Source organism: Gopherus flavomarginatus, chromosome 4 (assembly GCF_025201925.1).
Source record: "Gopherus flavomarginatus isolate rGopFla2 chromosome 4, rGopFla2.mat.asm, whole genome shotgun sequence".
NCBI classification, from domain to species: Eukaryota; Metazoa; Chordata; order Testudines; family Testudinidae; genus Gopherus; species Gopherus flavomarginatus.
Genome location: NC_066620.1, coordinates 102,811,177 through 102,828,426, shown reverse-complemented (window position 1 = coordinate 102,828,426; position 17,250 = coordinate 102,811,177). Strand labels below are relative to the sequence as shown.

The 17,250-nt window shown below is 38.6% G+C and overlaps 1 protein-coding gene across 1 annotated transcript in view; it reads right to left on the bottom strand.

The window, feature by feature from the left end:
• LRP11 (LDL receptor related protein 11) overlaps positions 1-17,250 on the bottom strand; it is a 35,451-nt gene that overhangs the window by 4,839 nt on the left and 13,362 nt on the right. The window contains exons 3-7 of the mRNA XM_050949694.1: positions 8,805-8,946; positions 6,273-6,398; positions 4,473-4,682; positions 3,374-3,544; positions 1,350-1,406 (exon numbers count right to left, since the gene is read on the bottom strand). Coding sequence (XP_050805651.1) covers positions 1,350-1,406; positions 3,374-3,544; positions 4,473-4,682; positions 6,273-6,398; positions 8,805-8,946 — 706 coding nt within the window. The remainder of the gene's footprint in view (positions 1-1,349; positions 1,407-3,373; positions 3,545-4,472; positions 4,683-6,272; positions 6,399-8,804; positions 8,947-17,250) is intronic.

The following is a 17,250-nucleotide window of genomic DNA, read 5'->3' as shown; positions in this document are numbered from 1 at the left end:
CAATCGATTTTAACCCGCCGATGCCGCGGGTTAGTCTGGACGAGGGCTTAGCTGCAATACAGAAGTGATGTGTTTGGTCTCTTGGTGAGAAGTTGTGTGAATTACGCAACTCAGAGGGTGTGTCTACAGAGGGAAAGTTATCTCCTTTTGATCACTGTTCCCAGCCAATCCCCCAGAATCTGATGTCAATGACAGCTGAAAATGTTTTGGGGACCAGTGTAGACAGAGCCAAGCCATGACCCTGTTGCAGAAAGTGTGCTCTCTGCACAAGGTGTCTAATATCTTTTTTATCACAAGCTTTGCCTACTTTATGGTCTAACTATTTCCAACACCAATTGGGGAGGGAGTATAGGGATAGTGAGTTAGCCCATGGTTAATAACAGGTAATTCGACTAGTGTAGACAGGGTCCTAAATAATCCACATCACAGTTAATTCAGTCAGACACATTAATGATCAGTTTAATACAGAGTTTTATATTGCTGTCCATCACTATAGTATCAGAGCACATGTAGCAAAGAGATTCATTTATCCAATATCTTAGTACCCAGAGGCAAGTTCACCGATGGGGAGCTCACTAGTGGAGGGGAGAAGGGAAGGGTGACATGTCCTCACTAGTGTTGTTAATGATCATTGCAATTTAAAGGGAAGAGTAAGAAACTGCTTCCTGCAACCTCTTATCACAAAGAAAATCTCTCCTCTGATTAAGATCAGCAGAGGCCATTATGATTTCCAGAGCTGACCTTCTGCATAACACTGCATCAAGTCCATAACTTATGGTTGAACTAGAGCAGTGGTTCTTAACCTGGGGTGCACGCACACCCGGGGGGTGCGAGACGTGCCAGATTTTTTTAGAAGGTAAATCATCGAAAACACAAATTAAACACAGGCACGTAAGTACAACTACTTTGTTTCATCAAACCTATGTATTTATTAACATTATACATTTTTTAACAATTACTGTAATATACAAACAAAAAATATATCTAGGTTTAAATAACTGAGCTACTTCAACGATTTTTGATAAGGGGTGCAAGAACGTATTTTGGGAACCAAAGGGGTGCAGGCTGCAGTAAGGGTTAAGAACCACTGAACTAGAGCATACCACTGAAGGACTGCCAGTCTTGATGTAAAGATTCAAAGTGATGGAGAATGTACCACATCCTCATGTAAGCTGTTCCAATAGTTAATTACCCTTGCTATTAAAATTTGCACTTATTTCTAGTTTCTAGTTTGATTTTTGCCTGGTGTCAACTTCCAACCATTGCATCTATTAAACCACTTCATTTACCTTCCCTCACCTATAATTTTGTGACAATACACAAAATAAGTATTTAAAAACAAGTCAAACCTGGCTCTGAATTGGACTGAGATGACGGATCCGTTGCAGTCTGTTGTGAAATTGCACCTGTTAAGGAATACATTAAAAAAAAATGATATTTTGCAAAGAAAGTCTCATTGGTTGAGATTAAGACTTCATTTTAATATATTTTTCAGGCACAGTGGTTTATAACACTACCTTTGCAACACCTGGGAGACATACTGTCAGTTTGATTGAGCTCACAAGTAAAATTAGCTTGGTGGGTCTCATCTTGTTATTCACAGGTGTAAACATGATGTACATGTGGTCCAGCTGAGAGAAACACTCGAGAATTTGGCATGCCAACTCAGGAGAGGACCTATACTAAAATGGGAGTGTTGTTTTTTACACAGAAGTACATTTGTAGATCTGAGTGAGGAAGCCTGAATAGCTTCTACTCACGCTATCCTTAGCTCTGCTCAGTGTTAGCACTTTTTTATCCTCACCGAAGACTGGGGTCCTTCTTTCCTTGATGAGATTTACTCCTTTAACCCTGCCTGTGCCAAAAAATGAAGCTACAATCTTTCAAGCAGAGAACTGAAGTTTCCTTGAAAGCTTAACAGTTCCACTCATCAGCTGGCTGGAGGGATCCTATTGTGCAATCAAGGTGCTCTCTTAGGCCAGGAAGGACAGCAAGCCCAAAAACAAAATTTACCATCATTCTCCTATATGACATCACCACAAGGCTGATCACTATTGGGATATTTTGCAGTAAGGGACTATCCTGTAATTGATTCTTCTCACTAAACCAGTAGAAACACATCGATATTAGCAAACACAAGGTAGATTAGACTATACGTTACAGTGCTTTGAGTTTGCTACCTAGGACTTTAGGCCCAAATTATTTGAGGCTGAGGTGCTCACACCACACAGCTTCATATAAATATTTTGTGTCAGAGTATTACTGGATTTATTCAAAATTCTTCAGAAAAAAGCAACACTGTGTCTTAAGGAAACATCTCATCCCAAAAATGTGTACTTGTCTGCCAAGCCTGTATTTCTTAATTGACTGTTTTAGTAATTGACGTTTTTAAGCCCCAAACCTCAATGTGCTGAGATTTAGATTTTTATCAGTACTTCATCAGCACAGACTTCCCACCATGGGACTTGAAGAGATACTGCAGAATCTTGCTAGCTGTACATGAGTGCCCTGCAGACCCATTGTTATTACTAATCCTTGCATAGTAGGTTTATTTGCTTAATCTCTGATAATTCAAGACTACTTTATCACAAAATGCACTTGCTTTCAATTATTTTGATAAGTATCATTTAGTTATGTTACTCTTATATTAGCATACTAGTAAATGTGCTGTAGCATATGCTGTGGGAGTGGTGACGTCTGAGAAATTTAAGCTATTATAACCATGCTGAGAAATGGGCAGAGATTATCATGGTTTTAGTTAAAAGTACTGGCTTAGTAGATCAGTGATATTCTATTCTACAAGGAAATTTTTAACTTTAACTAAAATGAGTTTAAATTCTAACTGAAATTTATAAAAAAGTAACAGTAAAAGCACAAGAATAAAAGAAAGACATAGTCAGCTGGAAATCTTTCCCACTTAAAAAAAAGTGAGTTAAAAGTAGTTTCAGGTGCTATTCCTGCTCCTGACTCCTCACACCAATTTCTGTGGTTTTATAATCAGTTTCCTGTTTTTAGAAATATCTTTCCATTTCCTCTTTTTGTGTGTGAAAGGCACATGCGAACATGGGAAGCTGACCAAGAAACTGACTGAGCAGAGGTAAACACTGACACTGTCAATACAGAAGTGTGGACAATAGCCACAACAAACTGAATAAAAGCTACCATTCCATTTTCCTCTCACTTTCAGTTATAATCTTTGGTGTTAGTAATAAATGTAAGAGGTAAAAGGACTTCAGGCAGAATAGAGAATTTTAAGTTATTCCTCTAAAGAGCCTTTGTTGCAGAGTTCATTTTACACTCCTGGAGCAAATATAAATAAATAAAACCCTTTATAAAGATATATTCCCTTATTCCCAATGGAGATCATTTTTACCATGAATTTCTACACATTGACTGAGGCAGTCAGATTCTTGAAGGAAGTTGTTTTCATTCCCTTTGCAGCCACCATAGATGAAATGTAGGCAAGTGCCTGAAGAAACATCAAAGTGCCAGCGAGGGAAATGCCCTTTACAAGGGCCGGCAGCGGCGGGCACTAAGCACTGCTCTGTTGCAACAAGAAAAGATACAATCAGCTGTATCTCTGGAAGCTAAGCTCACATCTAAACATTAAAAGTCCATTAAAATGTGAGGGTTTTGTACTCTCTGTGTACTTGTAACTTATTCTTTAATAAAAGGCTCTAGTTAATTTCATTTGTTAATCATATTGGATTGTTTCAGCTTCCTGGCAAGGGAACTACCTATGCTTTGACTGCATTGAAAAGTCTGATTTCACTGCAACTTCTGTAGCTTTTGCTAAGATAGTGTTCTGTAACTTCCAACAGTGATCTTCTTCTTCACAAAAGCCTCTTTATCTACTAAGGCAACAATATGTGGGGTGGGTTTTGTTTTTTTTTGGTCTCCACTGGTAGAAATACAAAGGTATCACAAAAGACTGTGCTATATCAGACACTGAACCTTCTCTACATTTACATCAGCTAGTCATACTCTTAAAAGTGCATTTCTAAAAAGGGAAGAGATCATAACACAAAGAATCTCCTTCTCTCAGTTCACATCGGGGCAGATACTATCACCCTTCTTCACACTAAGTAGTACCTTCCTATGTATGAAGTCCCATTGAAACTATTTTCCTACATGCCTGTAAACTGCCTACTAGCATGTTGATGTTGCTATACAAATAATTAACAACAGCAGAGTCCACAGCAGAAGTTTCCCATATTTGCTCTCTTTGAGTGTTTTGTACTGTTTGCCTCTAAACTGGTTAAACTGTATTTCTAGCATTTTGGAATTTTTCTTTTCTTTTTACCAACTGCTAGAAATCATGCCTGGCAAACTTCAAGGGTAAATTTTTAGGTATAATTATTAACCTCCTACAATTTCCCCCACATTACTAAGTGCCATCTATAATAAAAGGTGCTTTTTTTTTGGTTAATAAAGACGGACTAACTGAAACTATTTTTTTTTTTAATTCTTACCTGGCATAAACTCACTGATTTGTTTCTTTGGTCCCTGAGAGAGTGATTGGTTAGACTTGTCTGCATCAAGTGATAGTAGTAGTGGTTGATTTCTTATAGTGTTTTTCTGGGTGTTTTCCACAGAGTTGTCTGCATCTTTAGTCAGTCCTACAATCCTTTGCTGGGCAGTACTGATAGCTGCATGAGTCACTGTCTTTCGGCCAGGACTGACTGAATTAATGGAAATAACAATAATTATTTTTGTATGGAATTAAAGTGAATGGGAGTTCTGTGATAGTAAAGATGGCAGAATTTGGCATGAGGGAGTTCTAATATGTTTATCACACTCTGATAGCACTCAGCATTCAGACCCCTATTATATGACAGTTTTTCTTTGCCTTCTGAGATGCTGACTCTAAATTTTCAGAGTTACAGAGGATTTAGATGCATAGTTCCCACTAGATAATCCCTTGAAAAGAGTTATGTTCTTAAAAGTGACAACTCAGAGTGAACAATGTATGGTTACAGCAATGAATCAAATGAGGCTTTCCTTAATCTCACTGTTGTCATTACTGAGCAAATCTGCTACCAACAATAACCAATTCTTTGGATTTAGGATTCTCTGCTCTCCTGTTTTTTGCTAAACTCTCTTTAAACTGAGAAAACATCCTATGGGTCGCCCTGTGATGTGATATAATTATAAAATTAACTTTTAATCTCTCTGCTTTTGCAGCGCTAGTATATAAAATTAAAATACAGTAATCTACATGTAATAATCATGCTTTTCACTTTATTATAAAAGTATAGATTAAGACTATAGAAGTTTAAAGCTACCAGCATCCCACAGTCAACCTCTAATTATTTCACAAAATGGGTAGCACATCTCTGAAGAAGTGTCTAAGCATTTCAGCCACAAACCCCACAACAATCAATCAATCTTAGGTACTTATCTTAGATCCCAATTACAATAGTGTAGTATTGTACACTGGTAGTATCCCAATTTTACAGATGGGGAATTGAGCCACTGGGAAATTAAGGGACTTGTACCCATGTCTCCAGAATCCCAGGTTAGCATCTAACTACTGGACCATCCTTCCTTCAGATACCCAGATGTTGGGAAGGTGCAATCATTCCAATTCAATTCATAAAAACACTCTCCACCACCACTACATAAAACTGAGAGTGGACAGAACTGACAATTTAATGTACCCTGGGACTATATTCCTTTCTAAATCTTAACTAAACTCCTAATAAACAATGTACCATATCAAGAAGAGAGAGCATTTTACAGCATAGTCCTACTGCAGAACAAAAGAAGGGCATAAAGTCAAAGTTGTGTGAGTGGTGTAAACTGGGCTGGGGGATGCAAGATAACAAGGCAGTGGGAATTGGCTGGATCCCATAAGAGATCCTTTTTAAACATCCCAACATTTTGAATTTTTGAAAGGTGTACAACTTTTGCGATGTGTACTCTGCATTAGATGTTCAACCTCTCAGCTATTCCTTCAGATGAAAACAAGAACCCTGGCCTTGGAACAAAAGTGAAGAAAGAATTGATCTTTCAAATGTTTTGCTGAGAACTATTTAGTATCTGTTACTCTGGAATCTCCAAAAGTGATTTAAAAACACATTTCAGGTCATTTTTGAACACCTAATAAGAGGACAGCTACCCTGTACACCTGCTGTTTTCAATTAAAGGCTCTAAATAACTATTCTGATTAGAGAGCGCTAACTGTGCACTGAGAGAGCACATTACTGCATATCTTGTCAGAACCCCTAGCCATTGCCTCCAAGACAAGAAATAGTGTACTATGCACTCACAGTTCTGACAGAAAGCTTCATCAGATCCATCCGGGCATTGCTCCGCTCCATCGCAAGCAAAGGTGATGTCAATGCAGCAGCCATCATCGCAGATAAACTGGTAGCGAGAACAAACTCCAGTACAGCCTGTGGTAGAACAATTCTCAAATTACAAGAAGGGAAGCCCAAATACAGGATACTAAACCTAAAGAGGTATTAATATTTTAACATTATAGCAAAACCCAAGAAAGACAACATGTAAAATAAAATGCTGCAGAAAAACTAGAACGAAGCAGCTGTTTCACACTATGTATTTTGACACAGGAGCTGTAAAGAAGAGCCGGATCTTGCACCCTCTTCACTATTTTGGTAGTTTTTCCACAGCAGGAGTTTGGGAGCTGGGGGTGTAACTGCCAAGAGGTCTGCAATACTTCAAACTTGTGTAAACATAGCCCCTGTACTGAGACACTCCTCCCTCCCCAACTTTTTTACTCAGCTCTGCACTACTTCTCCTTTCAGTCAGTGAATTTGGGAAACTCTCTAATTAAAAAAAACAGAGCCAGCTTGGGGGTTTGATAGTGCTGCTGCTATTCAGGGAAGAAGGAAGTTTAACCCTGCACCCAAACAGCAGAGGGAGCACAATTTTGGCTACAGCAGGGAGAAATCAGGAGTTGGCTTCCTTCCTGTGGGCTCTGCATAGCAGCTCTTAATGGTGGGAGGCAGTCTGGTTTCTACAAAAATCCAGAGCAGCAAATACCACAGTTCCTGGAGCACTCGCCCAGACTATCAGTAGGGAGTCTGGCTTGGGTTTAAAAACCCAGGACAGGTCCTAAAGTCCAATAAACAGGAACATTTTGAATGACAGGGTTTTAATTCCATTTGCTGCACACACCATTTCATAGTTAGATATTTATTTCCTGTCTGTGAGTGTATGTTATTTTAAATGTGCACACACATACATACTAATTTTGTTTTTAGAGCTGTGTGCCTTCCTTCTTTGTGTTGCATTTTGTTAAAACTGATCAAAGGACAAATGAAGGACATGATCCTGCATCCTTTATTCATATGAGTAGTCCCAGTAATTTCAAATGTAGCATGTACATGAGTAGCATTGAGACAACATTCTTGCAAATGACCTTAATGGGAAAGAACTGGATTGCTGCCTGCCCTAATATTTAGATTTCTCTGGTAATGAGAATGTCTGTCTCTGGACACTTCAGCCTTGCTGTTAAATATTAAAGGCTTTCCTGCAATACATACTGACCTTGTAATTATCAGGTGTTTACAAATCACTTTTGCAGCAGTTCTCCCAATGCCAACATGTTTCTTTGGTTTGTAAAATGCTATCAACTCCAGCGTTTGGTTAAGACTGTATGAGCAAACCAGTGTGCGGGAGCAACTCAGATTAATACAGTGCTGGACTCCAAAACAACAACTACAGTTAAAGTATGATATGAATGTACACTGCCAGCTAAAAACCATACTTGGAAAAACACATTTTATAATGGATAGTGCTAAAAACACCATAGCCCCTGTCTGAATTAAGGAAATCTGTACTAGAGTAACCACATCAATATGATTTGGGTTGCAAACATTTGTGGGGAACATTTAAAAGGAAACCTCATCTCCTCTGAAAAAACACCCTCTAAAGAAAATTCCTGAATACATTTATATAATTAATTTGTGGTGCGTACAAGTTATTAATTGGTTCTTTTCCACTCTTCTGCTCATCCATTTAGTTACATTAGTGCAAACACCTAAAGGAGAAGTGCTGCACTGGTGCAGCTTAATCTGGTAACATTTCAAAGTATGCTCTACCAATGTACGCCCCGCTTTGCACATTAATCATAGTTACAAAGATGCGAATTTCCTTAATGTAGAAAGATCCTATTACTAAAACTGAGAACTTCAAGAATTGAAGTTACTCTCATCATTCATGCTGCTTGCCTCCCCCCTGGTTTCAGAACTTAAAAATACATAGTCACTTTCTAGCCAATTTCAGTTTCCATTCATGCACTAGCACAATACTTCAATAACTGGGTTGTAAACATTTCAGAAGAAAGTTTAAAAGCATAATAAAAAAACAATCCAAACCTGCTTTACTTTAAATAAAAATTTACAAAGAATTTTTTACCATCATTGGTCTATGAATCTTACACTTATTAATTGCTTCTTTAGTGGTCTTTCACAACAGCATATGCCCTGCCATGTTCTATTGATCCTGCACTGAATGTACAATAGACCATCATAACACGTCTGATTCATATGGCAATACCAAAGCTATGTTTAGCTTGCCCTACCCTGCAATAAAGTGTTCATCTGCAATAAAGTGATTAATTATTCAAACACATAAAAGGATGGTTTTCCTTCCCTCTTCCAAAAGTGTTTTTAGCCCCTTCCCCATTTGAAATAGGAATAGAAAAGGAAGGAAGCTATTATTAAATAGAAAATAACATTATGATATACAGCTGCATTCCCATCTACCCCAAGAGACTTTTTAGGTATGCCACACTGCAGCAATCACACAAACTGTAATTTCAACCATTTTCTCACCTAATACAGAGTGAACCATTGGAAGAACAGTCACAGAGATATTATCCGAGCTCTTTTGACCAGCAGTGTCTGTTACAGTCAGTTGGAAAATGTATACGCCTTCTTGCAAGTGAGAGAGCTTCAATGTTCCTGGCTGGGGTACCTGATAAAAAGAGAAGAGTCAGAACGTTCATTTTTGAAATTCTAATCCTGGCTACTCTACCATGAACTGACATAGACGCATTAACAAAACTGGACCAGTCACACATTTCTACAAATATTTGAAATACTTCTGTACGCTGCTTCTCAAGAAGATAAAATATTTCTCTTTCAAGTCAGACCAGATCAATCAAATGTAGATATCATTTAATAACATTTAGATCTTTTGATTCTACTTGAAAATACAAAATGTTTAGCATTCATGCACTGGTCTTAGTAATATTCTGCGCTCAATTATCAGGTGCTGCAGCTGTAGATATTAAGAGAACAAACAGGATAAGTGAATGTCTACAATATCTACTGGGATGATGGGTGAAATCCAATTTGGAAGCTTATTTTACCTCATTCTTCAATTGTAAAACATATGTAGCAACAATTTGGCTAGAAAACTGGATTTTCATGTAAATGATGGGCAGAGTATTTAAAGAGCTTGGTAACATTCCACAATGCTGCTAGTGTGTGCTTTAGAAAGAGGTTCCCCACATTTCATCTGTAGCCTAGATTTATCTTACAATATCCTGTCACATCAGCCCCACTACACTTAAAATAAAGTTTTTCTGAGTTTAGAGAGGCTATCCAAACTTCCAAGGGAAGTAAGCTCATATCTCAATGTATATCCAGCAGGTGATATACATGATGGCAGGTGGTGCTGGAATATCTATTCAGCAGGTGATGCTGGCAGGTGAAAACCTCATAAGCCTGATGGCTGATTTTATGAATCAAAATTTGCTTTATTCTTTACAGCTTTATTCCAGAAAGATTCAGTCTGAGACAGCATCTGGTATGAAAACTATCAGCACAAACTGCTAATGTTTGGTGAAGGTATAAGCAACTGAAAACAGCGTTTAATAATGGAAAGTGTGGAGCAACTTGAATAGCAGGCAGTGCTACCTACCCCACCTATAGTAAGTCAATATATTAAATATTAAAGTAATCTCTGTATATATATATTTCTACAAGCCCAATAATTTTGATAGTAAAAAGACAAAATATTCATATAGCTTTCCTCCTCACACTGTGAAACTACTTTTCTAATAAATGAAACATTGAATTATATTGGAAGGAAATACCATTTGATTCACAAATTTGTGTTGTATTGAGAGAACATATTATTTAAAACTTCCTAAGATACTTTCCTGGGTTTCTAAATATTCTTAAATTTTGTTTTACAAACAATTTTAAACAAAATTCAGAACTACCACCTTTTTTTCAAATGTATTTATTTAGCACCATGAGTGAGTGAGTGATTCACCAAAGTAAAAAACCTTATTCTTTCGTCTTGTGTCCAAATGCAGTTTGGGTGTGATAATCTGACTATTCTCTGAGGAACAATATGTACAGTAACACAACAATTTACACAGCTCATTTTGGCTTCAAAAAGTAGCTGTTAGTAAACTGCAATTTGGCAAGAGGCAGCAGCTTAAAGAATGAACAGCGGTTTTCACTAGGATATGAAATGTGTACTACTGATGATCTAATGACTTTCATAACTCACCTGAAATTTCCATCAGGTAATGCACTCATGCTACTCAAAAATGTTTTATCCCATTAGAACTCAGTTTTCTGCCTTTGTAAAATTGGCCTATATTTGTGTGATCCTAGAATTGCTCATTTTTTCTAACAATGCTACATTACGAACTAGTGGGTTTGTTTTGAAGAAGTAGGGCAAAAATAGTACTAAAAGCACAGGCCCAATTCTGCAGGTCTTACATGCACTTACAACCTTGGAGATCTTTTTATTTCTTTCTGAACATGTACAGCTAGAGCAGAAGCAGTACAAGTTTCCCTCCCCCTTTCAGAACCCTCATGAATAGAGGAGGCAACTCTAAGGACAGTTTTATTTTCATGCTGGTTCAGTCCTTATATTTTGTTAAGACTACCAACAAAGACACCAGTTACCGCCAACTCAGACAGTGCATTTTGTGATGTGGATATCTACTCCCCCCGGGAGCTACACTGACGCTACCAACTCATTCACAAAGAGGCTCATCAGATGAGTGACTTTAGCCCAGGATAGTAATGAACAAAATTCACACTGGTGACCAGCCAGTGAAAGGATCTGAAATTCTTTGAGACATCAACTCCCTGAAGATTCTTTTAAATTTCAGGAGCCTGCTTGTTTCACTCACAAGAAGATAACAGCAAAATGATGCAACAAGAACATACTAGTACCCTGCATTGTTTGCTGGTGCATCTCCTGCTGGGTTGAGATTTTCAAAATATTGAAATGGTCATTTTGGAAGTACTCTCCTGTATCTCAAGAGGACATTAACAAAGAGAATTCATTTTTGTGGAGAGGAAGAGATTAAATTATAGCCCTTTCCACTCTATTTTACAAACTAATTTGGGACTGAGGAGTTTATAAAATCAAAAAGCTCAAAAAAAAATAGAACACCTCAAAATGACAGCTGGTATGGTGCACTAGTTGCAGTAGGGTGCACTGCATTACTTTCTTCTCATGCTTCAAATCACTTCAAAGTGATTTCCAATACACTGAAGGCATCAGAATGTGAAAGGGTGTCGACTAGTTCTTCATCAACATCACTTTTGTATGTGATTTATTTTTTTCCCCATGGGGAAAAAAAGGTTTGTATTACTGGTCATTAGTTAGACTGGGTTTCATAAAATCCAGATTCCACTGTACTTAACAAAGTTTTCCCTTATTTGATTCATTTGTTTGACCAGTGTCTGCAGCCTGGGAACCATAATCTAAGAATGATTAAACACTTGCCAACCCTCCTCCAAAGCCCACAGTCTGTCAGTCTGTCTCAGGAAAACACCACAGTTATTATATAGGAGATTCTATTCACATCCAGTTATAAATTACAGTAAAGTTACTCAATACAAGGGGCATCCTCCAGTGGTATAAATATGATACAGATGCTCTCCTTCCCTAAAGAGGAAAAGGGGATATGATCAGAGATAAAGAAGGGTTGCTGGGACATCCATGCATCATATTGATCATTGGCTGTGGATTAGCCTGTTGGGGCCATTTGCAGCTGGTGTATCTCTGTGCTGAGGGTCTTGCCCTGAACATAGCCAGCACCAGGGGAGTGCAAATGTGAGCTTTACACCACCTTTGCACATACATTCCCTGACCTGAAATCTCTGTAGATTCGCTACCCCTGAGTCTGATCCTTTGTACTTCAATTACTATTAATGCTCCAAAGTGTACGTTAATATAAAATGATAAATAATGTATTTTAAAAAATAATCTCTAAGGCTTCAATCCAAATGAGGATCCAGCAGTGGCATCTCATTGCAATTCGTAGGTAGAAAGGATGTTTACCTGTGTTCTGTAACCAGACTAAGCCTTGAACATGTATCCTAATACATGTATAACACAAGTGCAATTTGTTGTGGAAAAGGAACCTTAATCTTAACCCCAAGTCTTTAACTGAGTTAGGGAACATGTTTAAAATCCTGTCTACACTACATATTGCAGCTGTGTGATACTTAGGACCTCTGACTTGGCAATATTTGAAACATGGATGGAGCCAAAGAAAATTGAGACAGAGGATATTGGAGAGCCAGTGGAAGCTGAGACAGCACTCTGGAGCTGCTTTAGGAAACTAAAGGTATATCTATACTTTGAGCTGGAGGTGTGATTTCCAGCTTAGTTAGACATACTCATGCCAGCTCTGATTGCGCTAGTGTGCTAAACATATAAGTGTAGTTACGGTGGTACAAGTTAGCCTCCCCAAGTTCCCAGGCAGAGTTGTACTCGGAGTGGCTAGCTCATCCTTCAGAACTGCCTTGCTGCAGCTACACTTCTATGTTTAGTGAGCTAGCTCGATCAGAGCTAGCGTGGGTATGTCTACCTGAGCTGGAAATTACACCTCCACCTTTAAGTGTAGATGTACTCAGAGGCAAAGTACTGGAGTTATCAGGTGGGAAAAAGGGAGGAGAGCCAGAGTTTTAGAGTGGGCTAGACACAGATGACACAGAGTGCCAGAAAGGGCCATTAGGGTAGAGAGATTACGGCACACAACACTGAAAGACGAGGCAAAAAAATGTGCCAGAAAGTACTTGTGGTGGGATGGGAACTGGGACAGACCAGCAAAAGGACTAGGGCAAGACATAAATGGAGTGGTCCATGGAAACTCTGATGGCACAATAGGGTATCTGGGAACAAAGAAAAGATCAGAGATGCTCAGCAAGTGTGCAGAATGAGCTGCCAGGTATAGTGTCTAGACAAAACAGTACATGTAGATTTGCTGTCTCCAGTCACTGCTTGTTTTGCTCTTGCACTTATAGCTGAAGCTACTTATTTTGTTTAAAGGCTGTAATCCAGGGCATCATCCAATGACCATATGATAACCAATTTGTTGCATTTGCATTAGGGATTGTCAACAGGAGAAAACCAATGGGGATACTATTCTTGATCAAAAGTCACTTGTACTCCCTAATAATTACTGGGCTTCCAAAGCAGAGTAATTATTCTGGAATAAAATTACTTCTATTCTGGAACAGAGTGCGCACATGGAGAGCTATTCTGGAATAGCTATTGCAGAACAGCCTATTCCACAATAGCAAATTCCAGTCAGTTTCTCCAAGTAGACCAGCCCTTAAGGGTATGTCTACACAGCAGCTGAGAGTGAGCTTCCTAGCCCAGGTAGATAGACTCACACAAGCTCTGCTCAAGCTAGTGTGCTAAAAATAGCAGGTGGTAGCTTGGGCTAGCCACCTAAGCTAAGACTTGGAGGGTCAGGTGTTCTTGGACTCAGGCAGCTAGCCTATGCCTGCTGCTGTCCATGCCATAACATCCACACTGCTGTTTTTAGCATGCTAGCTCAAGCAGTCTCTTCCTGGACTGTGAGGCACACTCCCAGCTGGAGAATAGACATACCTTAAAAGAACCTGGACTGAAAATGCTCAACAATATGTACAGCAATGCTGTAATGAAAATGATTAGAACAATGTCAAGAAGGAAAGAGATGTTAGCTCAAAACACCTTAAATAGTTGTTTATATAGTATTAACAGTTAACAAACTAACCAAAAACTAGCAAAAATAACTAATATTACATAATTCTGGGGAAAAACATATTTAGATGAGCAAGACAAATATTTGAGGAATAAATTAAAATGTTTTTTGAATAGCTGTGGCTGAATTGTAATCTTGGCAAGTGCTTATGCACACAAATCCAGTTAACAGTGTACTGTGCCTAACTCCCCCATACAGTCACTGAAATTCAATTCTTCATGCCTGCCATGTTTAAAAGGACTCAAAAGCCATTAAAATGTAAAGGAATTTCAATAGTAAAAACAGTAAATAAAGAAAAATGGCAAATTTTAAAAATCACTTCACTACAGAAAGGGAAATATAGGTCCACATAACGCGCCAGAGAGGTATAAAGTGACACTGGTGTAACTAAGAATCAGGCCTCTTGTCTACAGTATATTTACTCACCTAAATTTTTTGGCACAATATCTCTTTAGTAATTTAATAATTTTTTTAGCATGTTATGTATAGGATAGTTCACCAGTAGTGACTGCAAAAATGGGCTTTCCTTAATGTAAGTGTATTAAATATTTAAACTGAAGTTTTTTTATGCTTTTATAAATTGTATAAGATGCCTAATGTTTCATGTAGGCACTTCTGATCATTTGAAATAAATAAACATTAATAAATATTTATAAATGGCATTGGAACATAAATGTTTTTAAAAGAATATCTTACAGTTAATATTAATTTAAACTGCATACAGAAATGACTTTCACCCTATAAACTAATTAACAATAATTAAAAAAACAAAATGACAGTTTCTATAAAATGTAGAGTGGCTTTTTTAATTTGACACCAATTTCTACTCACCAATTCCACATACTAACAGTAACATGTACTCCAGTATTTAGAAAACAGTAATCTAAAAATCTATGATGAATTTATACAAATGAAGAACGCATGGCTATTTGTGGCTAAAGATAACCACAAGTTCCAGGTGCATCCTGAAGCACAAACTGAAGACAAGCATCTATCACACCAGAGAAATGCGGTTATCCTATTGTAACCGTACTCCCTAGAGTGTGATATTCCATTTTAAAAATTGTATAATTGAAAAAAACAGCAAGGTTAAGTAATTTCGAGACATGAAAAGGTTCTTCCATATTTGGACTAGTTGAAAACTTAAGCCTCAAATGAGCAAGTAGCTCTGCATGGGTAGACCCTTGCACCCACGTGGATCTTCTACAGTCTACCCTGAAATCAGTGGGACATTACACAGATTTGTTCATTTTCGAAGTAGAATTCTTACTGCTGTGATGGCGCAAGGCCAGATGGCTACAGTAAAGTAGTAAGGAACAGGTATGTTAGCCCCAGGCTAACCAAATCCCTAGGACCATGGTAACCAAATGGCAGTTGCTCCAGATTAATCAAGACACCTGGGGCCAATTAAGATCTTTCTAGAAGGCAATGGAGATAGCTACATTGATTGGGACACCTGAAGCCAATCAAGCGCTGGCTGGAACTAGTTAAAAGCCTCCCAGTTAGTCAGTGAGATTTGTGTGTGAGGAGCTGGGAGCAAGAGGCAGAAGGAGCTGAGAGTGAACTGCTGGAGGATTGAGGAGTACAAGCATTATCAGACACCAGGAGGAAGGTCCTGTGGTGAGGATACAGAAGGTGCTTGGAGGAGGCTATGGGGAAGTAGCCCAGGGAGTTGTAGCTGTCATGCAGCTGTTACAGGAGGCACTATAGACAGCTGTGATCCACAGGGCCCTGGGTTGGAACCCAGAGTAGAGGGCGGGCCCGGGTTCCCCCCAAACCTTCCAACTCCTGATCAGACACAGGAGGAGTTGACCCAGACTGTGGGTTCCACCAGAGGGGAAGATCACTGAAGTGAGCAAATCCGCCAATAAGTGCAGGACCCACCAAGGTAGAGGAGGAACTTTGTCACACTGTATAAATCTTCCAAAACCATGTATGTAAGTCATGACAGACTTTCATGCATGTGCCTATTTCAAAGTGTTAGTAAGCATTTGCTACTGTATGATGATGCTTAATTGTTACCGCCATGAATGTTCTAGAACTTTTTTCTTAACAGCCTTGGGGTGCTGAGCACCTTCTGCAAAGCGTGACATGCTCAACATGGGAGTTGAAGGTATACCTGGTAGATAAGGGGGGTACTGAGCACTTTACAAGCCCAAATGCAAGGAATGCTGAACACTAATAAAAATGAAGAGAAATTCTGTGGAATTCTTTCATTTTATCAATTTACAATTATTTTTTAAAACCTAAAAGATCTCAGGAGTTTTTCAGCACAAATGACAGTAGCACTCTAGAATTAATGGTTGCTTTATAACATGATTTATTGATAAATTCACTTTTCTCTTCTCATGCAATTCATCTCCCTGATGTTACTTGTTCTTATTCTGGAGCAGGGTAGTTTGCTCCATGGGCTGGAGAGCCTAGGGCTAACCTAATCCTGACTACAGGATGAGCCTAACCTGAGTGGGATCAAGTAATTCCCTATAAAGGGCAGCAGGTGGCTACAGGGGGGAAGAGATCAGAATCTGCTAGGAATGGGCAGGCTCCAGCAGAGTCCTGGGTGTTGAGACTAAAAGATTCTAGCCAGAAAGCATGGGAGTAGCCTGCTAATGCAAGATGGACCCTGAGCAGGTAAGGGAGCATGCAAAAGCTTCCCAGGTAGGGAGGCCTGGGAGTTGGAAGAGAAATGTTTGTTTGTGGGACTTTAATGTAGCACTTTGAGTTTTATTTTGAGTTATTTTCTGTGAATAAACCCAGATACCATGGAGAGGTTTTTTGACCTTGTCATAAACAGATAGCTAAGGGTTAATGTCTCTTTCACCTGAAGCACCTGACCAGAGGACCAATCAGGAAACCGGATTTTTTCAACTTTGGGTGGAGGGAATTGAGTGTCTGAGTCTTTGCCTGCCTGCCTGCTTTCTCTGAGCTTTGGAGAAGCAGTTTCTACTTTCTAGTCTTCTGTTTCTAAGTGTAAGGACAAAGAGATCAGATAGTAAGTTCTATGGTTTCTTTTCTTTGGTATTTGCATGAATATAAGTGCTGGAGTGCTTTGATTTGTATTCTTTTTGAATAAGGCTGTTTATTCAATATTCTTTTAAGCAATTTACCCTGTATTGTATCATCTTAATACAGAGAGACCATTTGTACTTATTTTTTCTTTCTTTTATATAAAGCTTTCTTTTAAGACCTGTTGGAGTTTTTCTTTACTTCAGGAAAATTGAGTCTGTACTCACCAGGGAATTGGTGGGAGGAAGAAATCAGGG